This window comes from Saccopteryx bilineata, chromosome 2 (genome assembly GCF_036850765.1).
Source record: "Saccopteryx bilineata isolate mSacBil1 chromosome 2, mSacBil1_pri_phased_curated, whole genome shotgun sequence".
NCBI lineage: Eukaryota > Metazoa > Chordata > Mammalia > Chiroptera > Emballonuridae > Saccopteryx > Saccopteryx bilineata.
In genome coordinates, this window is record NC_089491.1 from 249,738,307 (window position 1) to 249,761,952 (window position 23,646).

Sequence of the window (23,646 nt, forward strand, 5' to 3'; positions counted from 1 at the left end):
ACAAGAGCCTCTGCCTGCTTTTTGGCTCAGCAGTGTTGCCCATGATGAAGCAGATTGCCTGGTGAAGTGGAAAGGCCCCTGGTCATCACAGGGAATGTATGAGACTGGAGGGCCCTTCCAGCATATGAAAACCATCCACTCCTTTAGGACTCAGAAGTCCCTGACGAGGCCCCTTGGTCCCTGATGAAGGGACAGGCTGGGCCTCCAGAGCCCCACTGTGCTCTGACAGCACCCTCCCTCCAGCTGACCAGCTCAGCTAGAGGACCTCCTCATTACTCCATTGCCTGCTGGTATGGAAAAGCCTGACCTGGCTCCTCCCCCATACGGCCTTAGTTTCCCCATTTATAAATTGTCTATAATTCTGTTCCAAGCTGGGGGGCTGGCCAGTCTCTTCCAGATGTCTGTTTACCCTGGGACAATTTTAATATCCCTTTCCTCACAGGGGATAGAGTGCAATCTTCTAGATGAATCGGCAAGGCTCTGAGGAGTGAGGAAACTTGCTCATGGGTACAACCGCTTGTCATGGGCTAACAGAAAGTCAGAGGCCAAGCCACCAGGGAAACAGCTGGGGATATGCCTTCCAAAGATGGGGGAAGGGACCAGGAGGAGAAACTGACTTCTCTCAGACTCCCCACTGCACACTGGGGAAACTGAGGCCCGGAGCATCACCAGCTGGCCAGGGTTACCCAGCACCAGGCCTCAGACCACAGGTTTGGCCCGCCCCTGGTTAGGACAGGGTCTCGGGGCCCCAGACCCCTACCCAGCCAGGCGTTCCCTATCCACCTCCCCCATCCTGTCGGCCGCCGTCACGGCGGGGAGAGTTTAGAACAAAAGGAGCGGGGGCGGAGCTGGGCCGGGCCGGGGGCGGGGCGGAGGCTATAAGGGGCGGTGGCCCGGCGCGGCCCAGCAGGCCCAGCAGCCCTGGGGCGGATGGCTCGGGCCACTGGGCTCCGCGGCGCGGCACCGCGCGCTCTCCGGCTCCCGTTGCTGCTGCTGCTGCTGCTCTCGCTGCCGCCGCTGCTGGCCCGGGCCCCGCGGCCGCCGGTGAGTGCCCGCCGCTGGCCGATCGCTCCTCGTCTAGGGAGTGCCGGGCACGCGGGCTGGGCCCAGAGGCGGAGCTGGACCCGCAGGGGCGCCCGGGGTGCCCTGTAGTCGCTCGTTACCCAAAACGCTTTCTGGGTCTCTGTGGGCGTGATAAATAGTGAGCTTCCCGTCCCGGGAGGTGTGCAAGTGGAGCCTGCACGGGGATCGCCCAGGCTGGTGAGGCGGGACGCGGCGCCAGACACACGCCCCCTCTCAGCATGGAGACCTCCTCCTCTAAGCCCTAGCCGCAGATGCTGGGGTGCGCAGAGGGAGGTAGCAAGGGGAGTGGTTACAGATCCCTCTATCGCAGGGACAAAGCAGAGCAGGTCTCAGGCTGGTGTCAGCTTCTAGGTGTGTGGCCTTTAGTGAGCACATCTCCAGGTGTTCAGTGGGCTGGAAGATTAAGAGTTCGGGAGGGCAGCAGCTGTGCTTGGGGAAATGTCTGAGCCTAGAGGAGGTCCTACCACCTAGGCACCTGCAAGTGGCAAGTTTAAGAGGCTGTGCCAGGACAGCGTGAGCGTGGGAGCTACACTCTGTGTATGACTGTGAGAATGTGAGAAAGAACGGGGCGCCAAGGGTGGAGAGTTAAGAACCTCAGAGAGCAAGGGGGTAGGAAGGGAGAAGAATGTGTGATCCAAAGAGAAGAACCCCTGTGAGAGAGTAGCAGAGTGAGAAGACGAGGACCTGTCATGGGGTGTGTGTGACAGCCTTACGTGTGCCCAGAAAGCTGCACCCTCCCCTTGAGCTGGGGCTTTAAGGGACCAGTCACAGGGGAGCCAGGCAGGGCCTGAGGTCAGAGTCTGGGTGACCGCATGCCCATGGGCCCCAGGAAACCTATCCCACCCCTACAGGGAGCTGAGGCATCTAGACAGCTCAGGCAGTGATGGAGCCATTAGGACATGTGATAGGCAGGAGTGTGAGACTGGTCTGGTGAGAAAGGAGGTCTGAGCAGGCTGAGCTCCTCTGTCCAGCAAGCCCAGCTGTGCCCTGGCCAGCCTTGCCCTCACTGGGTGTGGGAGCAGGAGGAGATAGGATGAGTTGTGTAGAGTGTGTGGCAGCACCTAGGTCTGGAAGCCTTTCTTCTTCCCCAGCTCCTCCCAGTCCCCTAGATTTTGGGGCAGTCTGATATCACTGTGGTTAGAAGTTGAGCCCACGGGTTCAGAAATTGGAGAAATCTGGGTTTGAACTATGTGACCTTAGGTGAGCCCTCTTGTGCCTCAGAACCTTCCCTTCTCAGTCTTGTCAGAAGTGGGTGGGAGACAACAGTGCCTGCTGATGGGCATTGAGGATTGAATGAGGTAATTCGAGGAGAGAGGTACAGCCAGGCACACTGGAGACATTCCGTCACCTGTAGCTGCCACTTTGATGCTTGTGCAGGGTCAGTTGGGGCCCGGTCTGAGCTGGGCTGTTGTCTGTCACTCTGCAGATATGCAGAGAGCATTTGGGGTCGCCTCTGATATGTTTATCCCCAGACTGCGGTTGGCAGGGCCAGGAAAGCTCTGTAAATATTTATCCATCCCAGTTCAGCAGCTTTCAGGGTTGATGAAAGCCCCGCAGCCCCTGGGACCAGCAGGGGAGGGGAAGGAAGGGGAAGATTAGGCCACAGAGTCAGGAAGAAGATGGACCTGCCTGCCGACTGGTGGTGTGACTTGATCAGGCTGCTTGGCCTCCCTGAGCCTCAGAGTGGCTTGATGCCTAATAGAGTGGTGTGATGATGCCCCTCTGTCTTCCTCACAGCCTAACAAAGTACCCTCCTGTCTGGGTCACCTTCTGCTGACAGCAAAAGACATAGCTATGACTAATGATCCTTTTTTTTTTTTTTTTTTTAAAGATTTTATTTATTCATTTTAGAGAAGGGGGGAGAGGGGGGGAGGAGCAGGAAGCATCAACTCCCATATATGCCTTGACTGGGCAAGCCCAAGGTTTTGAACTGGCGACCTCAGCGTTCCAGGTCAACGCTTTATCCACTGAGCCACCACAGGTCAGGCTAATGATCCTTATTGGACCAATACAAAACTGAGGCCCAGAGAGGGGCACAGCTAGTCTGGCTTTACCCAGCAGTCTCCTAGTCTGGGGTCTTCCTTTATCTCTCCTCTACCAAGTGCCTCCCATTTTCTTGATTGGAAGTTGTCCCAGGGGCTGACCTTGAGCTTCTAGCTCAGCCAAGAAATTCCTCGAGGATGTCTGAGGCTGTGGTTTGGTGCCCGCCAGAGGAGGATGGGGTGAGTGAGCTGGACACCCACCACACGGGGCGGGCTAAGGGAGGACACTGGCCTAGGAGGAGGGAGTGCACCAGAAGAAGAAACACTTCTCAGCAATGTGGGTTTTAGAGATAGGCCAAGAGCTGAGGGGATTCGAGGAGAGCTCTGGATAGGGAAGTATACACCCTGGGTCTAGGACCAGCTATTGTCCTACTTGCTGTCTGACTCTAGGTAAAATCCTTATCCTCTACGGGATCTGGGAAATGCCCGCTCTCTGACCCCCAGAGCTGTAGATAAAGCCAGGTGTGGTCTGTGCCCACCACTCACCTCACTGAATCCCAGCATCTTTGGGAGGACCAGCGCACCCATCTTAGGAATCAGCAAGCTGCCTTGTGCCTAACAGCTAGACCATCTGGCCCCAGGCCAGGAAGGACTCAGAAAGATGAAGTGTGGAAGGTCAGTGGGGCAAGGAGCATGTGTTCCATACTAGTAATTAGGAAACAGAGACAAAGAGCCACTAAATGATAGGCTTCCCTGAAAAGATCCCATTAGCTGGAGCTGGAGGCCTCTATTCTAGTGCCTTCTGCTCACTCTCTCCAAGACCAATGAACGCAACACAGACAGGGAGCAAGAGGCCTTTGCTTGTGGGGAGATCCTATATAAGTGGCTTTCCTTCTCTGGATTTACAGGATCGCTTCTGGCTGCAACTCATGTTTTAAAATGTAAAGTCTGGAGACTTTGGGGGAGCTAGATGCCAGGTGGATAATGAGAGCTCTAGGGAGTTTGGTGGTATGGGAGGGCTCACAGGGGCAAGCGGTAGGGCCAGAGAAGAGGCTGTGTGCCAGATGCTGGAGCAGGCATTACAGGAGGGGGACATTTTGTCGTTTGTTATCCTGATTTGATAGGTGGGGAAATCAAGGCTAAGAGAGGATAGTGACTTATCCAAGATCCCTCTGTCCAGGGGTGCCATGGCATAGGCCTGGGCCTTCTGAATCTCAGTTTGTGGCTCCTTCTGCTGTGCTGAGAGTGCCAGGATCTATGGCTCTGGGGGTGGACTTGGTGCCTTGTGGGGGCAGGAGAGGAAGAAACTGTGTGGGTCTATTGCTCATCTTTCTTCCATGGCTGGCTGCTCCAGGCCTCACTGGGAGCAGAGGAGAGGAAAGATTTCTGCCCAGGGGCATAGAGCTGGCAGGCTGGGCTCTGGGCTGTTTGGGACTGCCAGGAAATGAAATGGCCATGCCCTTCCCAAGGAGGGTCCTCATACCCCTGCCAGGGTTGGAGAAGGAAACTGTATCCTGGAGGTCAATGGGGGCAGTATGGGGAGGGGATGGGGAAGGGGCAGGCCCTCATGGTTTATCACACAGACCTGGGGTCCACATGCTCAGTGTGAGACCCTGCATATATATCATCCCCACCTTATGGGAGGAGGGGACAGGTTCAATGAGCCTGTCTATAAAGTAGCTGGGAAGTAGCAGGTGCTTAATAGTTTCCCATTCCTTCTCTTTTTTACCGAGGTGAGGTCATCCTGGGTTCCTCCTCCAGGAGAAGGGTGACTCCAGCCCAAAATGCAGAACAGAGATAGCAGGTAAAATGGGCTGTGAGCACAGACAGCCTGCCACCTGCCACCTGCCCCTGTTACCTGGGAAAATTGCTTAACTTCTTTGGGCTCCATTTCCTCATCTGAGAAATGGGCATGATAAAGGTAGAGAGTTGGTGAGAGGTCCCATCAGGGGCTAAGAGCAAGTCTGTGGAGCTGTTGCCAAGGTCCTAGCCTAGGTACAGGTGAACTGCTACAGTGATAAGTACTTAATAGCACTAAGCCCTCTGGTGTGGAACCCACAACCCAGTGAGGCTTGCTGTGCCAGGTAACCAACCACTCAATAAGCAAGCTCAAACCAAGGGAAAACAGTTCAGGACCCCACACCCCAAGAAGGTCCATAGCCCCCAAGGGGTTCAGAAGCTCCAGGTGTTCAGAAGACACATTCATAGTAGGAGGATATTCTTGGGGGTTGAGTCCAGGTAGCTCTGGGTTTTGAGTTCTTGGTGGCTCCATAATCAGGATCTTGGGGGCGCAGGGCTGAGATGTTGATCAGAGGCCTGCGACCTGGGAAAACTGCCAGAGGCTGAGGCTGACTCCAAGGCTGAGGGTGGGGCCTAGGTTGCCCGGCTCCTACCCCAAATATGGCTGTGGGGAGGCCACAGCTGCCCAGACCAGACAGGCGCTGAGTATCTCAGCAAACAGCACCATTCCATTCCTCTCCTCCAGCTTTGCACAGTGTCCACAGCCAGGCCTTTTTGCCTACAGCCTGGGCCATCAGAGTCCTCACCTGGCCCTGCCATGCCCTTGCTGGATGACTTCTCAGGGACTCTCAACCTCTCTGAGTTTCTGTTTTTTTTCATGCACTAGAACTGTGACCTGGGGCTTGCAGAGTGTGGGAGCTCCACGTCAGAATCACCTCGAACTCTAGCAGGGCAGGTTTGGGTGGGGATGGGCAGCTGGTAACTGTCTGTTCCCTAACACACATATTGGGTACTGGCCCCAGGCTAAAGGCTTTAAATGCATTTCATTAGCTCATCCTCAGGTCAGCTCTGTGGGGAGGTAGCATCCCCATTTGTCAGGTAAGCAAATTGAGGCAGAGCTGCAGCCCCTTCAAACTGAAGAGTGTCTGAGGTGGGTGTCCTGGGCAGGAGTAATTTACATGACTTGGGAGAAGAAGGGAGGGGACTTGGGAAGAAAGGGGTGCAGTGGGGGAAGTAGGAGGCGCTGCCTGGTTTTTCCCCAGAAGCTTTGGCTGAGGGTCCATTCCCAGGTGTGTGTGGAAGTACAGTCTCTGTGCCCTCACTCAGACCTCACCAGCCCAAATGGTCAGAGTAGGTGACAGGCAGCCCTGGGCCCTTCCAGGAGGGAGGGGCAGGCAGTAAGAGGCCGTGTAACAAGTCATCAGGAAACCAGTCAGTTCATGCCAAGGAGCCTGCAGTGTGACAGTGAGCATACCTTCTCTTGCCCGCTGCTTGTCTAGTGACACAGTGGGCTGGGGCTGAGCATGGGGGCGTTGACAGCTCACACCTCTAACTGTGGGCCATGAGGACCAGAGGCCTGACCAGGCCTCCCCATCCTTTCTCCTGCCCAGGAAACCCACCGCCACCACCTGGTGAGGAGGGGGCCACAGCGCTGGCATGAAGCTCCTCCAAGCAGCCCAGCACCTGCCCCTGCTGCACAGGAGTCTCCTCAGCCTGCTGGGGGCCCCAGACCTCCCCGCTGTGGTGTACCTGACCCGCCTGATGGGCTGAGTGCCCGCAACCGACAAAAGCGGTTCGTGCTGTCAGGTGGGCGCTGGGAGAAGACTGACCTCACCTACAGGTAGGGCCCTCAGCCATAAGCAGACTCTACATCACTGTGTGTCTGTGTATAAGCCTGCCACTCCCACATGCCAGAGCTAGATCTCTGTGATTGATAGACCTGTGTGTACACTGACTCCCAAGCCATCCATGGACCAGCCCCCCTGGACCCCAACTTCAATGCACACACAGAGAGCACCCCTCCACACCTATGCCTGTAGACATGCTGGGGCACAGCTTTCAATGACATAGGCAGCTTCTATTGGGATCTAAGGGCCTGAGGACTCCATGGTGTATGTGGCAGCCACAACCTCTTGGTGGAGCTGGGCATCTCTTGGGGAGCTGGGCATTAACCATGTCACTGCTCAGATCTAGCACCATAATTCAGGATTCATGCAGGTGGGAAACAGTGGTGAGGGGGACAGGTGACCTGAGACCCCTGGGAGTGAGGTGGAAACTGAAACATACATATCATGCAGGTAGGGACTTAACTTGGGACAGAAATCACATGAAGACCACTGTGGTATCATGACATTGGGGCTGACACTGCTGGGGCTGCAGAAATGTCCTGGAGGGAACTGGGAACTGAACGGGGACAGGTCAAAGGGTCAAGTTCTCCCTAAAGTGAGCAGTATAATCAGGTCTACAGGTGGGTCTCGGGGCTCCTTGTCCTGTGTTCTTCCCCCAAATATAGACATCTGTGTGCAACTAAGGACATAAATCCACACAAAAATGTGCCCATGTGGCAGAGGCATTACACACCACACCAAAAGCTAACCTGGCCTGTGTCTTGTGTGCATGCACCCCCACTGAGTATCCAAGGGCAACTCCTGGCCCAATAGCCATCAGGGGCTGACCCTGCCCTGAGGGAAGTCCAGACCCCTCTTTCTCCCCCAGGATCCTTCGGTTCCCATGGCAGCTGGTGCGGGAGCAAGTGCGGCAGACAGTGGCAGAGGCCCTACAGGTGTGGAGTGAGGTGACACCACTCACCTTTACTGAGGTGCATGAGGGCCACGCTGACATCATGATCGACTTCACCAGGTGAACCAGTGGCCTGGCACCCCTCTAGGAACAGCCCCAGCTGTGAGCTGCTGCTGACTCTGCCCCCACCCACCGCAGGTACTGGCATGGGGACAACCTGCCATTTGATGGACCTGGGGGCATCCTGGCTCATGCCTTCTTCCCGAAGACCCATCGAGAAGGGGATGTCCACTTCGACTATGATGAGACCTGGACTATTGGGGACAACCAGGGTATGGGCTGGGGACCCATTTTCCAGACAGGGCAACTGAAGAACATAGAGAGAATGGGAACTTGCCAAGGTCCCTGAGCTCAGGTCTGGAGCTTGGGTATCTTGCTGCAGGAGGCTCGGGGATTGCTGGGCTATTTCCCTTTTCCAGGCACAGACCTCCTGCAGGTGGCAGCCCACGAATTTGGCCATGTGCTCGGGTTACAGCACACGACGGCTGCTAAGGCCCTTATGTCCCCTTTCTACACCTTTCGCTATCCACTGAGCCTCAGCCCAGATGACCGCAGGGGCATCCAGCACCTATATGGCCGGCCCCGGCCAGTTCCTACCTCCAGGCCTCCAGCCCTAGGCCCCCAGGCTGGGGTGGACACCAACGAGATTGCACCATTGGAGGTGAGGTACAGGGGGGTGGGAAGACAGGAGGTGAGACCCTGTCCTAGCTCCCCCAACCCCACTGGCCTCTATGGCTCCAATGTGGGCTCTTTCCCGGCCCTCCCTTCCCTCCTGCCCCAGCCGGAAGCCCCACCAGACGCTTGTGAGGTCTCCTTTGATGCAGTATCCACCATCCGTGGCGAGCTCTTCTTCTTCAAGGCAGGCTTTGTGTGGCGGCTGCGTGGGGGCCGGCTGCAGCCTGGCTACCCTGCGCTGGCCTCTCGCCACTGGCAGGGACTTCCCAGCCCCGTGGACGCAGCCTTTGAGGATGCCCAGGGCCACATCTGGTTCTTTCAGGGTGAGTGGGGGCTGCGGGTCATGCTCAGGAGATTTCCAGGAGCCAGGAATGTCATGGCCAAGGGTAGGAACAGACAGAAATATATGATGGGCAGGTGGAGCATGCCCTGAATCCTCAAGGCCAAAGGAGAGCAAGGCTTACTCCTCTGGACACAGTTGGGACATTCTCAGAGATGGTAGCTTTCAAGGTGGGAGTAGAATAGAAAGTATTACACAATGAGCCATGCATTGGCCTCTAGCTCAGAGGTAGTGAAATGACTGAACTGAGGGCGCAGCTTAGAAAAGGCAGAGCAGGGATTAGACCTAGGTCTGGTGACCCTAGAATCTGTGCTGTTAACTTTCAACTGGCAGAGGAAAGAGCCTGGAGCATTCCAGATGGCAGGGACTTCATAAACAAAGGCCAGCCAGGACCTGCTGTGACAGAGCTAAGGCCCAGGGGGTGGTGAGCAGTCAAATGCCAGGGGAAGGAGCGGGAGCCCAGGCGCCTCTCTGCTGCTTAGAATAACCTTTCTTATGTGGTATGTCCCAGAGCCTGCACCACCCCAGCTTATGCCTGCTGGCTCCAACTTCCCCTGGACTGGGGTTACCAAGCAGGTCAATGAAAGTGAGGAATGGAAAGTCTGTGATGGTGGCAGCCGGGGAGGTCCATGATGCCCTAGTGTGGCAGTTGCACAGCTCCACTGCAGTCTCCCCTCTCCACAGGGGCTCAATACTGGGTGTATGATGGTGAGAAGCCAGTTCTAGGCCCTGCACCCCTCTCTGAGCTGGGCCTGCTGGAGTCCCCGGTCCATGCAGCCTTGGTCTGGGGCCCTGAGAAGAACAAGATCTACTTCTTCCGAGGGGGAGACTACTGGCGCTTCCACCCCAGCACCCGCCGTGTGGATAGTCCCGTGCCCCGTCGGGCCACTGACTGGCGAGGAGTACCCTCTGAGATCGATGCTGCCTTCCAGGATGCTGATGGTGTGTTGGGGCCAGGGAGGCTGGTGGAAGTGGTTGCAGCAGCTGCATTTTCCACACTGTGGTGGCTGGGCATCAGCTTTCCATCTCAGGTCCTTTGTCCAGCATCCTCCCCAGCAAGCCCCTTCCTTGTGCCAGGGCAATGCTACACTCCTGTGTAGCAGATAAGATTGAGGGCCACAGAAGTGCAAGTACTTGTCCAGATCTCTTGGTCATAGCTGCTAATAATAACCACTGTATACTGAGGACTGACAATGCTCCAGGCAACTAAGTTCCCTAAATGTCTCATGCAATTCTCAAGTGTAGCACCTGTTAAGAACCCAGTTTCCAGAAGAACAAAGAGAGGTTCAGGTGATGAGGTTCCCTAACTGGGACCACTCATGTGGACAGTGGGCAGCTAGGACCACCACCTAGGCAATCCCTACTCCTAATCATTGGGCCACCTGGCCTCCTGTAATCTCCAAGGACTAGACTGGAGACTCACAGTCCAGGGCACTCTCTCGTGTCCCACCCTCTGGTTCCTGTGTTCTCCCACAGTGGGACCTGTTGGAGAGCTATCCTGTGGTGGCTTTGGGCTAAGGCTGCAGGTTGCCTGTCTCATTCATTTGACTCAAGCCCATATGTATATGGCTGGTGGGTACAGAAGTCGAGTGATTTGGAGGGAGGGCCTGTGAGGGAAGCAGGACTGCTTTCCTGACAGGTAGAACTTGGGCCTCTGATGCACCCAGTGTCTCTCAGGCTGGATGGTAGCTCAGCTCATACTCTGAACAGGCAGAAGGCTCCCTTAAGGGAAAGGTGGTGTTGCAGGGCCTGCAGGTTTCAAGGAATTCAGCCATGTTCAAGGCCTGCCCACCTGGACCTCCCCCTGTTGCCCATCCCTTGGCACAGCCTGACAGCAGATATGAGGCCCAGTATCCATTCACCCAGGCCTGACCTTCATCTCTCCCCAGGTTATGCCTATTTCCTGCGTGGCCGCCTCTACTGGAAGTTTGACCCTGTGAAGGTGAAGGCCCTGGAGGGCTTTCCCCGTCTTGTGGGCCCTGACTTCTTCAGCTGTACAGAACCTGCCAACACTTTCCGCTAACAATGGCTTGGATGCCCTCAGGACCCCTGACTCCTGGCAGGCCACTGACATCACCTAGAGACCCATGGCCATCTTTGTGGCTATCTCTGTGGCTATGAGCATCAGGCATAAGACAGAGCCTGTGTCTCCTCAGGGGGCTGGGTCAGGGGTCCTGCCACCATGACAACTGCAGGGAGGACCACGCAGGTCGTGGTCACCTGCCAGCAACTGTCTCAGACTGGGCAAGGAGGCTTTGGCATTAAGGGTGAGGGTGGTCTTGGGCTTGCTTTACCTGGCCTGTGCAGGTCACAGTTACACCTGGCTGTCCTCGCTCTCTATCCCTGTCCCTCATGAAAGGACCTCAGCAGGTTTGGAGGAGCTGTCCCTGCTGTGCGGTTCCTGACAGGTGTTGGCACTCGATCCTGGGGCCCCATGGCCTTCTGCCCTCTCCTGAGAAGTCAGTTTTGGGTAGATGCTTGGAACTGGCTGCCGCCAGCTACTGATCCTGGAGATTTGTTCCCCAAGATTCAGTTCCGAAGGTTCAGAGTCAGCTGGGGTGGGGGTGCTTCCTGCTGGAGACCCAGGGCCCTGGAGGCCCCAACATACCTCAATCCAGTTATGGACCGGATTCTCCCCAGCCCCCTCATCCTAGCACTGAGACCCTCCAAAGCATGTAAATGTGTGTACAAAACCTTTTTTTTTTTTTTTTTACTGAAGACTGTCATTAAACATGGTCATGGTCATTTTCTACCTGCCTGACTGGGGTTTCTCTGTGACTGGGAGGCAAGGATAGGGAAAGAGCTGGACCAGGGAGGTGGGAGGCCTGGCTTGGGACCTGCTCTGCCATGGGAGCCAGGGTGGCAGCCCACTCCACTCTCAAGCCTATGGTCTTTGGGTGCAATGTTTAGGGCCCTTCTTGTTCCATTCCTCCATCTTATCTCACTGGACACCTGTAGAGGCTTCAAAATTTGTTCCCTGCTTCTCACCTTGCCTCTTAGATCATCCTCCACCAAGTGGTGGTCACTTTATCTGATCTTACCACACCTCAGCCCCTATCTCACTATTGTCAAGACACAGAACAAACTCATGGTTACACCAGCGACTCTTCCTAACTGGAGTGCCTCCTTGCTTGACAGCCAGCTAGCCCCACATGTAACTCCTTCATAGTAACACCTATCACAGCTACAATTTTTGTTAGATTGAACCATATGAAATTATCAGCGTTGGGCCATTTTTGACCTACTGTATTGTCCAACTGGATACACTGATGCTTTGATGCTTTCATTAATGTCAATCCCCAAACACAGCTATAAGTGCCACAGGGCAGGGCTGTCTAGCTCCACTGCAGGGCTCAGCTTGTTGTACAGAACAAAGCACAAAGTTAAGGAAAGAATGGAGAAGGTTCCCTCCCCTCCAATGCTCGTGTAATGCACAAGCCAAACCAAATACCACCTGGGCCTTGGAATCCTGCCAAGCCAGAGAGACTTTGCCCATGCCAACATCACTAGTGTTGTCATTCTGGCCATTCTATAGCCGCAGAAACCATTGTGGGCTTGGAACTGGGACATCTGTTCCTAGGAGCCCATTTATCTGTTCAGCTGTACTGTTTTCCAGGTCGGGAAACTGAGGCACAGATTCTTCGGGCCTCCTCCTATACTTCAGGCCTTACTTCCTTTCTCCTCTACTGGGTAGAGTTCCAGTCCCAGCTGTGACTCTGGGTAAGCTACCGCCTGAGTTCGGGCCTCGGTTGCTATTTCCATCTCTGCGAATTTTCCTCGGTACCTCGATTTGGGAAGCAGTCTGTAAAAAATACGGGTCTAGGTTCCTTTAAGAGACCCACGGGGACGCGCCCCGGCCTTTTGTTTGAGCAGCGGTAGCGCGCGCGCCAGCGTCAACGCCTGCGCATGCGCACTAAGGGAGGCCTGCTCATCGTCTACTGCGGCGGTTCTGGAGCCCGGCGGTGGCGGCGGCGGCGGCGGCGCGAGTATCCTGCTTGGCCCGCCCTTTGCCTCTCGGCTTAGCTCCCTTCGACTCGGCACTCCCCGGGCCCGCCTCAGCCCTCCCGATCCCTCGCATCCCGGCCTTTGCCGCCCATTTCCACCGCCGCAATGATGATGATGGCGCTGAGCAAGACCTTCGGGCAGAAGCCCGTCAAGTTCCAGCTGGAGGATGACGGCGAGTTCTACATGATCGGCTCTGAGGTACCGCGCAGCGCGTCCTCGCCCTTCCAGGCCCCGCGGAGCCTCAGGGCGGGTCTGCGCGCCGGAACGCGCGTCTCCATTCATCGCGGCGGCCTGGTGCGCGAGCACGCGCGTGTGGGCGGGGCCTAGTGGGCGGGGCCTCGTCGGCGTACCCTGAGATTCAGGGTTTACTTACCCATTTGGTAGTGGCTGGGGACACACCCTGCTTCCAAAGCTAGGGCTCCCCCAGGGCCCATTGGTTCCGCTCTGAGTTGCTCCAACCCTAGGCATACGCAAAGAAACTGGATGTTTCAGTTAGCCCCTGCGACTCTTGGGGATAGATGTTGGAAATCTCACAAGTACCCCCCCCCCCACCACCACCCATTGCTTTGTCTTGGATCCTGAAATGGCAGGTTGTAAAGACTGGGCTTACTGAGGGCTCATTACCATGTGTTCGTTGCCTTTGATGTGGACAGGGAGGTGTTCTGACCTTTTTTTTTTTTAATGTTTATTGTATTGATTTTAGAAAGAGAGGAAAGGAGAGAGAAACAGGAACATTGATCTGCTTCTGTATGTACCCGGACCAGGGATGCAACCGGCAACCTCGCGCTTCGGGAAGATGCTCTAACCAACTGAACTATCTGGCCAAGGCAGTTTTGAACTTTGTTTACCAGGGAGGAAATAGGTTGGGAGGAGGACACTTGCTTTTGGATTGATAAGGACATCCTATTTCCTTTGGGTGGGTAAGGCCCCAGGCCCTGAGCTCAGTTTATCAGCAAGTCAGAAGTAATTGACATTTTGTGTATCTTGAACTGACTCAGTTACTACAGGGGAGAAATATCCTAAAATCTTTAATCCTTACTAAAAGTAACAGCATTTTGTTGAATCAGCTGGACCATTGATATAAGGGAAACTCTACAATTCGTCCTTCTGTGGTAGTTTGTACTGAGTATATTAATTTTTTCCAGATTACTTCAAAAATAGCCTTTTGTCATTTAAAGGCAGTCCCCAGATAGTGTATGTTCATTTTTTTTTCCCCCAAGTCATGGCTATACAATTCAGATGTGCATATACCAAGCAGTCTCTCATGTAATGAGGTGAGTGCTAATCTTGGAGAACTAAAGCAGTTACAAAATGCCAAGGGTTGCCTCTTCAGACGCCAAAATTTCATTCCTGTTTCTACAATTTTTGTTGTTTCTCTTTACAGTTGAACATGAATTAAGGCTCATGATGGTCACACTGAGGCTTTTAGGACACCTGTGACTCTTGACTTATCCCAGCTGTATCGAATTATTAAAGAACATTTTTTTCTAATTTTATTTATTTATATTAGAGAGGAGAGAGAAAGGGAGAGAGAGAGAGAGAAGGGGGAGGAGCAGGAAGCATCAACTCCCATATGTGCCTTGACCAGGCAAGCCCAGGGTTTCAAACCGGCGACCTCAGCATTTCCAGGTCGACGGCTTTATCCACTGTGCCACCACAGGTCAGGCCGTATCGAATTATTATACCAGTGTTGCCTGCATCAGAATTTTTTTTTTTTCTCTGCAGCTAGAAACGGGGAGAGACAGACAGACTCCCGCATGCGCCCGACCGGGATCCACCCGGCACGCCCACCATGGGCAACGCTCTGCCCACCAGGGGGCGATGCTCTGCCGCGACCAGAGCCACTCTAGCGCCTGGGGCAGAGGCCAAGGAGCCATCCCCAGCGCCCGGGCTATCTTTGCTCCAGTGGAGCCTTGGCTGCGGGAAAGGAAGAGAGAGAAAGAGAGGAAGGAGGGGGGGGAGGTGGAGAAGCAAATGGGCGCCTCTCCTATGTGCCCTGGCCGGGAATCGAACCTGGGTCCCCCGCACGCCAGGCCGACACTCTACCGCTGAGCCAACCGGCCAGGGCCTGCATCAGAATTTTAGTGTTACCATTTTCCACCAATTTTTATAAAACAAAAAGGTCAGGATGCAATAAATTTTTCACATTATCATATAAGTACTGCTCTTCAAAGATAGCTGAGCTAGGGAACTGGAGCCAGTAAGTGCAGAATATAAAAGGCAGTTGAGGAGTTTCAGTATGTGATAATGGGCAGGTTGTTTAAAGAAACCTCTACCTGATCTAATGGACAGGAAAAGCAATCAGTTTGACCTTGACTCTAAGTGGGTGGTATTTTTGAAAAGCAAGCTCTCATTTATTAGATAGAGCAAATTGAGAAGAAGCTTGTAGCCAGGTGGGAAGAACATCAGGAGGCCTAGTCCCAGCTCTGTTCCGACTCTGTGTCACTTTTCTCATGCATATGAGATGCTTAGACTAGATGGCCCCTAAGATTTTCTCCATAGTACATTTTAGTTTCTAGAAAGTTAATTACAGTCTTCTCTTTCAATCCTGTTGAGTGAGAACATTGTCCTGAGACCCAGTCAATAGAGACCCAGATGGGAGAAGGGAGAGACAGTTTGCTTTCTGGGGCCTGGCTCGAGGTCTGGGAAAGGTTTGGGATCAGAATGCTGTCTGTTGATATTCTGTAGCTCCTGTGACAGCATTGAATGGGTGTCCCCCAGGCCTCTTCCGCTTGGGAAACAGGCACCATATTCAGAAAGGTGGGCCAACCATAGCATCACGCTCAACACTACCGTGACACATCCATGGAGCAGTCTTGGGATGGTATCTACAGTTGTGGTTTGTGTCACTGTTCTGCCATCTGCAGGTAGTTGTATTCTCCCAGTCAGAGTCACAGACCTGGGAGGACTCTGGGAAATCCCCAAGTCCATTGTTTTTAAAGACTATTCATTTTAGAGAGAACAGAGAGACAGAAAAAGAGAAGGGTGGGGAGCAGGAAGCATCAACTCCCATATGTGGCTTGGCTAGGCAAGCCCAGGGTTTTGAACTAGCAACCTCAGTGTTCTAGGATTGATGCTTTATCCACTGCGCCACCACAGGTCGGACCCAAGTCCATATACTTATTTTACATTTGGAAAACCAGGGCTGGAGCAGACAAAAGTTGATTCAGGGAAAACCAAGAAAAGCAATCCTGGTCTCCTATGTTCTGAAGGGGCCTTAGTAAGGGTCTAGGTCCTGCAGCTCCGCAGGATCTGCAAGATGGTAGTGAATGGAGTTATCGTCAGTGTCTTTTCAAAAACCTAATGGAAACTACATTTACCCTTGGATGGTAATGACACTTCAGCCGAATAACTGTGTGGTGCATGAATGATATGCTGTGGCTATCTACTCGCACGCAATTCAGCAGCTCTGATTGTTTATCAAATAAATCTTTGATTCAGCCTGACCTGGCAATGACACAGTGAATAGAGCATTGTACTGGGATTCAGAGGACCCAGGTTCAAAACGCCGAGGTTGCTGCCTTGAGCATGGGCTTATCCGGCTAGAGCACAGGCTCACCAGCTTGAGTGCGGGGTTGCTGGTTTGAGCGTGGGATCATAGATATGACCCCATGGTTGCTGGCTTGGAGCCCAAGGTCACTGGCTTGAGCCCAAGTCTCTGGCTTGAGCAAGGGGTCACTTGCTCTGCTGTAGCCCCCCGTCAAGGGGGGCTCACATATGAGAAAGCAATCAGTGAACAAGTAAGGTGCCACAACAAAGTATTGATGCTTCTCATCTCTCTCCCTTCCTGTCTGTCCCTCTCTCTGACTCTCTCTCTGCTTCTGTCAAAAAAAAAAAAAAAAAAAGAGAGAGAGAGAGAGAAAGAAAGAAATCTTTAATTCATGGAAAATGGAGAAACATATTCATTTAATGAATGTACTGTGATGGGTAGGTAAGTGGGAAATAATAGAAGTTGTTCATGGTGGGGTACAGAGTTGCTGAACATCTGACAGATAAGTTAGGAGACCCAGAAAGGGAATGTGGTTCCTGGTCACAGGTAGTGCTGGCACCTGGCACACAGTCCACTGGCCATCTCCTGCCATGTAATTCAAGTGATCATTTTGGGAAAGTCAGTGAGACAATGGAATTTCTTTATAAAAACTTAGGACTAGTTTTTTTTTTTTCTTTCCATAAAGTAAGTCATACTGTGAATATTTGGTACAAACAATCTGAAGCTATTGTTTGGGGAAGCAGTGATTTATATAGCAATCTGGTGATTGCCAATAAGTGCTTTTTAAACTCATTGGAAAATTCCTTTGGTAGTCCTGGTTTGAGTTTTGTTACTAAACAAAGTAACAGGGGTCATGGGGGAAATTATACTGCATCTGTCTAAAATTAAGAGACCTTTTTGGTATTTATTACATCGTAAAAATATCAAAGTCTTGTTCTTAAGATAAAAGAAAGTCAAAGAGGCTTTATGTTTCTGGAACGTGCTAGAGATCCTTAGTCCAAAATCAAAATCATTGCAAGCTTCTCTGTGGGCTCCAGGGGCTTCTTGGTGAGCTCTGGGGGAATGCCTCGTGAGCTTTGGTCCTGTCGTCAGGATGTAGATGCTATTGTCCTCTCCTGGAGGAGCAGATGTGGGCCAGATGTGCACTGCAGTTGAACCCTTGATGTCAGCAGAATGTGTTTTTATTGCTGCTGAAAGCCTGATTCCTGATGGCCAACATAGGGCCTGTTTGTCCATCACTTGATCCGACGGAGCTTCTGAGCCAGGATCCTCCACTCTGTGTGGAGATGCGACCCTCATAATGAGCCTTCTTGCTTTACTCATAGGTGGGAAACTACCTCCGTATGTTCCGAGGTTCTCTGTACAAGAGATATCCCTCACTCTGGAGGCGACTAGCCACTGTGGAAGAGAGGAAGAAAATAGTTGCATCGTCACATGGTAAAAAAACAAAACCTAACACTAAGGGTGCGTCTTCACGAGGGTTTGTAAACCTGTTTCAAAACCACTCGCTTATGTCATGAAGATAAAACGTTTTCACTCCAGAGTGTCTTCACTGCAGCCCTGACCTTAGTGTGATAGGGAACTTCCTAGGGGCGGGGCACATATGCAGCTCAGGCAGGAAAGTGGTACTCAGGAGTCAGTGGTGGTCCTTTATCCGGTATTTTTAATGGGGCTGGGGTGGGGGGTAGGGATGGGACAGTAATGGGTGCTGTGAAGACATGTTGGTCTCAAAACGTTTTAGGAATGCTGTGATGCTCTGCCATCTGCCGTGGCATATTGCCATAGTCACCCTCATGCAGCCCTCAGGCGGGTGGTGACCATCACTCCCACTCCCCTCTGGGGCTTTCACCGCTTAGCTTCCCAAAGCACATCCATCCCATAGCACTCTATTCTGGCAGTTAGTGTGCTAGAGCTCATGTGCATGTCCCTGCTTGTGCCTGACATGTGCCCGGGGCTTGCTAGGTGAGCCGCCCCACACTAATGACAAATAGAGACACTAGTGTGCTTCAGCCATGGCAGCTCTGCAGGGCAAAAGGATGCTCTTCAGATCTATCAGGAAAGTCTCATGGTCCCTTTGAGTTTAGACACAGCACAATGTTTAGCAGATGGTGAAACTGCTTCCCACTTGGCTATGGCATCTTATAGAGAGCTGCGTGTGTGTGTGTGTGTGTGTGTGAGTGTGAGTGAAAGAGAGAGAAAGCAAGAGAGAGCTTTGCAGTCTGTCCTGTTTGGTAGTGTCTGTAGGTGCTGCTGTGGTCTTGTCCACTGTGGGCAAAGTAGTGATTCTTTTAATGCAGGAGCCAGAGCTTCTTTTTTATCTGCTGCTATAACATTTCCACTCACTCAATTTAAAGTCTCCTTTTTGTCCTCCCTCCACCCCACAGTGGGGCACCAGTCACTAATGCAGTGAGTTCCCAGCTTTGCTTTCCCCTCCACAAGTCTCAGAGGAAGTTTTGTGACTCTTACACTTTGTGCTTTGGAGACATCTACCCTGTAACTGGCTATTTCTCCAGGAGAAACCAGGCTGGACCGAGGTTCCCTTGAAGAACTATGAATTGAGTTACCTAGAATCTGTCCTGCTTCCCAGGCAGTGTTGACTGGCGTAGGAGTTCAGGTTGGGTGTGAAGCAGCTCTTTTCAACTCTGGGCTCTTGTTTTAAAAGAAAAGTGCTTTTCATCCTTCATTCCATCTCTCCACTTTGCTTCATGTTGTGGATTACAGTGGTGTCCGACCTCTTCCCACTGGTGGTATTACTCTGGAACCTTCCTTTCTCCTGAGAGCCCATGTTGGCTGCGCTGTGCTGTACCTGCTGCCACTGCCCTGTGCACTTCCTTTGTGCCTCGAACCAGTGCTCCTAGGACAAATTAGTCCAAGGAAATCCTCAGAGAGTGTTTACCCAGTAGGGCCTCTAAACAAAGCGCTCAGTCCAGATTGCCCTTTTGGAAGAGGCCAGCATTCAGCAGTAGTAAGGTTGACACCCGCTTTTCTCACCTCCTGCATGTGAGGACCTTGATGTGCTGCATCTACTGGCTACTGCTCCTTGCTGCCCCACAGCAGGGTGACATAGCTCTGTCTCTGGTTACAGATCATGGATACACGACCCTGGCCACCAGCGTGACTCTGTTAAAAGCCTCAGAAGTGGAAGAGATTCTGGATGGCAATGATGAGAAGTACAAGGCCGTGTCCATCAGTACAGAGCCCCCCACCTACCTCAGGTAATGCAGTCCTGGCCAGGTGTACTCTTGTACACCACAAGACACCTGTGGGCATTTTTCTCATACTCCAGAACTGGTTGGGGTTAAGTGAAACTGAAATACTTTTCAGCACTTTACCGACTGTGCTTACAAATCATCCCAGCTGGGCTTTTAAGTTTCTTTTGTATCTTTGGCATTTCTAAGACACTTCAGCCAAGGCTTGGATTCTGGAGAGTGGTTAAGAATTCTATGAAAGTGGGACTAATTTGTCAGAAAATTGGTGGCCCAGATAAAGTCATAAAAGAAACAAATAATAGATTTGAATGTATACATTTAGAACCTTTGAAAGAGCGTTTATAGGAACAAACAAATAGGCAAGTAACTGGAAAGTTATGTTGTAGAGAGTTTGTTCATTCAGATTGACAAGGAAAACTTGCATACCCCAATAGATAAATAGGTAAAGGGTGGTCCCCACTGAGAGTACAAACAAGTAATGATGTCTGTCCTTGTGTGTAATTTTAAAAATTCAAAGTAAAAAAAGTTAAAAAGCAACATAAAGAATTGAGGAAGATGTGACAGAGGTACACTCATGGAAGCTGTGATGGCTTGTGTGTGGGCATGATCTTTTTGTAAAGCTGTATGACATCAAACACTGTTTTCTTTTCTGGCCTATTCATTTCACCCCTCAGAATTTTTCCCAGAAAAATACCTTAAAAGAACAACCACACCAACAAAAACCATTATCTATACAGAGATGCCCTTGGGAGCATTATGGATAATAATGGGAAATATGGAGTCACTTGAGTGTTCAGTCTTAGGGAGAGGCTGAATGAGCAAAGGTGCACTCATTGGAATGAACTAGTGTAACCCTATATATTGTAATGAAGTAGACTCTGCAGCAGCCAAAAACATGGTTTACATGTGTGAGACGTGCATGATACCTACCTTAAGCTTTCAGTTCTCAAGAAAACATGCATTCCTATGTTTTCCTATGCCGGGGAGCACTTAGGAGGTGGAGAGCATTACTGTTTCAAGTGATGTGGTTTTGAAAAATCATTGCTTTTCAGATTTTCTCTCAACTTCACTACTGGATTGTTTATATAATCCTCCCTCCCCACTTACCCCAGAAAAAAGGTGGCCCACATCCAACCTGGCCAGCGTTGTAGATGTGTGTGCTACAGATTTCTTTTTCCCTGAGGGATGTGGTAAAACATAAGAATGGCGAGACTTTCCCAGGGAAGTGGCAGAAGGAAATGAAGTACATATGGAGAGGACTTTCAAGTCTGCACATGTCAGCTGAGAATCTTTTATGGGGCGATAAACACTTTCCTAATGATCGTGTCATTTGAGGAACAGCTGAGGGAAGAGTAGAGTCTTGTTACCCTGGAGGTTAGAACTACAGGACATTCAGGTGAGGGTAACAGTTCAGGGAAGCCACTTTGTGCTTTGATGAGCTTTATGCTCAGGAAGCGCCTTCTCACTGTCCAGTCATCCCCATGGGAGGACTGGTACCTCCCTTCCCCCTCACTGGGCAGGTCAGGTGGAGGCTGGGTGCCCCCCTCTCAGGCAAACCTGGCAGTGGAAGAAGGTTGAATTACATGACTCATATCCTCATATTCTGTGCATGGCTATGTATTCATGCTCACTATGTCTGTGATATAATTTGGCAGAGCAGTACAGACTGGAAATGAATGAGGTTACTGCTGAGTTAGGGTAGGATTTGGGGTGGGGACCTCATTGTAGGTTCTAGTAGCCTCAGAAAAGAGGTGGTGTGCTAGACCCTAGGTTCCCAAGTACAGGCCCAGTGGCACCAGTATTGCCCATGGAAGTTGTTAAGAATCCATATTCCCAGGCCCTCCCTAGAGAAGGGAGTCTGTCTAGGTGGGGCTCAGGAATATATTACTTAAAATTCAGTTCTCTAAGTGAGTCTGTGTGGCTGGTGGGCCCAGATAGGCTGTGGTAGGGATCCCGGTCCTACTGCCCCAGCTCTAGATCCTGCCCAGATTAGTTCCACGTTTCCCATTTCCCCAGGTCTCTGATACAAGGTGAAATCCAAGCAAGACGTGAGTACAGGAGACTTGACAGAGTCCTGGCCTAATTTGGTGCTGTGAATCCCCTCTACCCCCACCCTCAATCAAGGGATGCTCACATCTAAGGTATGAGTAGCCCCACCTTTAGAAGAGAAAGGTTAGAAGGCCCGGGCCCAGGCAGGTCGTGGCCACCGCCTGTGCCCTCCATCATCGGTGAGAAGGGAAGGGCTGCCAGCAGCGTCTCCTGGCCTCCTGAAGGGCACTGGGTAAGCAGTAGGAAATCCAGCAGTTGTCACATTCTTTGAGTTGTAGCAAGCAGTTATTGAAGAAGACTGGTGCAGATGTTTATATAGGTGAATTACACACAGTAGCTGCCCTGACATTACTTGTATTCTCATTGGGGAAGGCAGCCCCAAGGATGATAAAAGGACTCAGAACATAGGAACTGAAGCACTCATCTGGCAAACCCAACACTGGAGCTTCAGTTTAAAATAGCTTTTGCTATTTTCCTAGTAGTAAAAGCAACGTGATCTGGTGAGAAGAGTGAGCCTTTCATGGGTCATGGGCTACTTAAATTATTTTGCGCATCGCCTGACCAGGCAGTGGCGCAATGGATGGAGTGTCGGACTGGGATGCGGAGGACCCAGGTTCGAGACCCCTAGATCACCAGCTTGAATGCGGGCTCGTCTGGCTTGAGCAAAAAAAAAAAAAAAAAAACCCTCACCAGCTTGGACCCAAGATCGCTGGCTCGAGCAAGGGGGTTACTTGGTCTGCTGACCAAGGCCTGCGGTCAAGGCACATATGAGAAACCAATCTATGAACAACTAAGGTGTCACAGCAAAAAGCTGATGATTGATGCTTCTCATCTGTTCGTTCGTGTCTGTCTGTCCCTGTCTATCCCTCTCTCTGACTCTCTCTGTGTCCCTGTAAAAAAAATATATATATAAATTATTTTGCACATCACTTTCCAAACAGTATTTACCAATACTCCATTTTCTCACCTCTACTGGTCTGAAGTCCAGAGGCCAGCAGCATTGCCTAGGCCAGTTGTTGGCAAACTCATTAGTCAACAGAGCCAAATATCAACAGTACAACAATTGAGATTTCTCTTGAGAGCCAAATTTTTTAAACTTAAACTATATAGGTAGGTACATTCCTTATCGAGGTAGCACCCGCATGTGGTATTTTGTGGAAGAGCCACAGTCAAGGAGCCAAAGAGCTGCATGTGGCTCGTGAGCCACGGTTTGCTGATCACTGGCCTAGGCCATCTCAGGCTGGCCTTCATGTCTAAAATAATAGCCTGATCATATCTCTTCCTGTTACAAGCCCCTGGGGATTCTCAGCCACCTGTTGTTGCAGTCAGTTTCTCATAGAACATGCCAGCCCCTATAATTGGGACCCTCTCTGTGTCCCATGTTTCCAGCCCCCACTGAGCCTACAACCTGCTGCCTTTGCCCTCTTGCTGTCTGTGCTCCTCCTGAAATACCCTTTCCCGTCCAGTTGTCCCCATTGGGCCCCAACTCAGTATTTAAGTCTCCACTCCTCTGGGAAGCCTCCTCCTTATATTCTTTCCCCACAGAAGGGATAGTGCTTCCATGGAGCCATGCCCAGCATATAGCATGTTACATTATAGCTTGTGCACTGGGCTGGTGGCTGCTCTGACATGTTGGGTCCTTGGCACTCTTCCCTGAGCTTGGGTAGTTCTGAGCAGGTGCTGGTGGGAGCCTAGGGAATAGAAACCTGCAGAGTTTTGCACATGGTAGCACAGTAGATAGAGTGTTGACCTGGAATACTGAAGTCACTGGTTCAAAACCCTGGACTTGCCTGGTCAAGACACATATAATAAGTAATCAGTGAACAACTGAAGTTAAGCAACAAGAAGATTCTTTTTGTTACCCCGCCCTCATAAAATCAGTAAAATCTTTTTTTAATTTTATAAGATTTTATAAATTTTTAGAGAGGAGAAAGAGAAAGGGGGAGCAGAAAGCATCAACTCACAATTCTTTCTCACATGTGCCTTGACCTGGCAAGTCTGGAGTTTTGAACTGGTGACCTCAGCATTCCAGGTCAACACTTTATCCATGGCACCACCACAGGCCAGGCAATAAATAAAATCTTTGTTTGTTTTTACAGGGACAGAGAGAGAGTCAGACAGAGGGATAGATAGAAACAGACAGACAGGAATGGAGAGAGAGGAGAAGCATTAATCATCAGTTTTTTGTTGCAACACCTTAGTTGTTCATTGATTGCTTTCTCATATGTGCCTTGACCGTGGGCCTTCAGCAGACCGAGTAACCCCTTGCTCGAG

The 23,646-nt window shown here is 51.6% G+C and overlaps 2 protein-coding genes across 3 annotated transcripts in view; both read left to right on the top strand.

Annotated features, from left to right (window-relative positions):
- The first annotated feature begins 898 nt into the window (after positions 1 to 898).
- On the top strand, positions 899 to 11,345 carry MMP11 (matrix metallopeptidase 11). The gene is made up of 8 exons (XM_066259986.1): positions 899 to 1,044; positions 6,416 to 6,645; positions 7,521 to 7,664; positions 7,743 to 7,876; positions 8,024 to 8,265; positions 8,386 to 8,602; positions 9,304 to 9,561; positions 10,509 to 11,345. The coding sequence occupies exons 1-8, from the start codon at positions 931 to 933 to the stop codon at positions 10,640 to 10,642; spliced, it is 1,473 nt and encodes a 490-aa protein (XP_066116083.1). The 5' UTR covers positions 899 to 930; the 3' UTR covers positions 10,643 to 11,345.
- An 805-nt stretch (positions 11,346 to 12,150) lies between these two features.
- Positions 12,151 to 23,646, top strand: part of SMARCB1 (SWI/SNF related, matrix associated, actin dependent regulator of chromatin, subfamily b, member 1) — a 36,106-nt gene continuing 24,610 nt past the window's right edge. Inside the window, exons 1-3 of one of the 2 annotated variants that reach the window (XM_066259995.1) lie at positions 12,151 to 12,822; positions 17,440 to 17,578; positions 19,200 to 19,329. In XM_066259995.1, coding sequence (XP_066116092.1) covers positions 12,730 to 12,822; positions 17,440 to 17,578; positions 19,200 to 19,329 — 362 coding nt within the window. In that variant the 5' untranslated portion in view covers positions 12,151 to 12,729. The remainder of the gene's footprint in view (positions 12,823 to 17,439; positions 17,579 to 19,199; positions 19,330 to 23,646) is intronic. The other variant, XM_066259997.1, reaches the window with a different exon arrangement.

What these genes read in the sequence shown, in the direction of transcription:
- MMP11 (XM_066259986.1), top strand. Translation starts at nt 931, where the DNA reads ATGGCTCGGGCCACTGGGCTCCGCGGCGCGGCACCGCGCGCTCTCCGG. An exon ending in CCCGGGCCCCGCGGCCGCCG is followed by an intron (nt 1,045 to 6,415) that starts GTGAGTGCCCGC and finishes TCTCCTGCCCAG; the next exon opens with GAAACCCACCGCCACCACCT. An exon ending in CCACATCTGGTTCTTTCAGG is followed by an intron (nt 8,603 to 9,303) that starts GTGAGTGGGGGC and finishes CCCTCTCCACAG; the next exon opens with GGGCTCAATACTGGGTGTAT.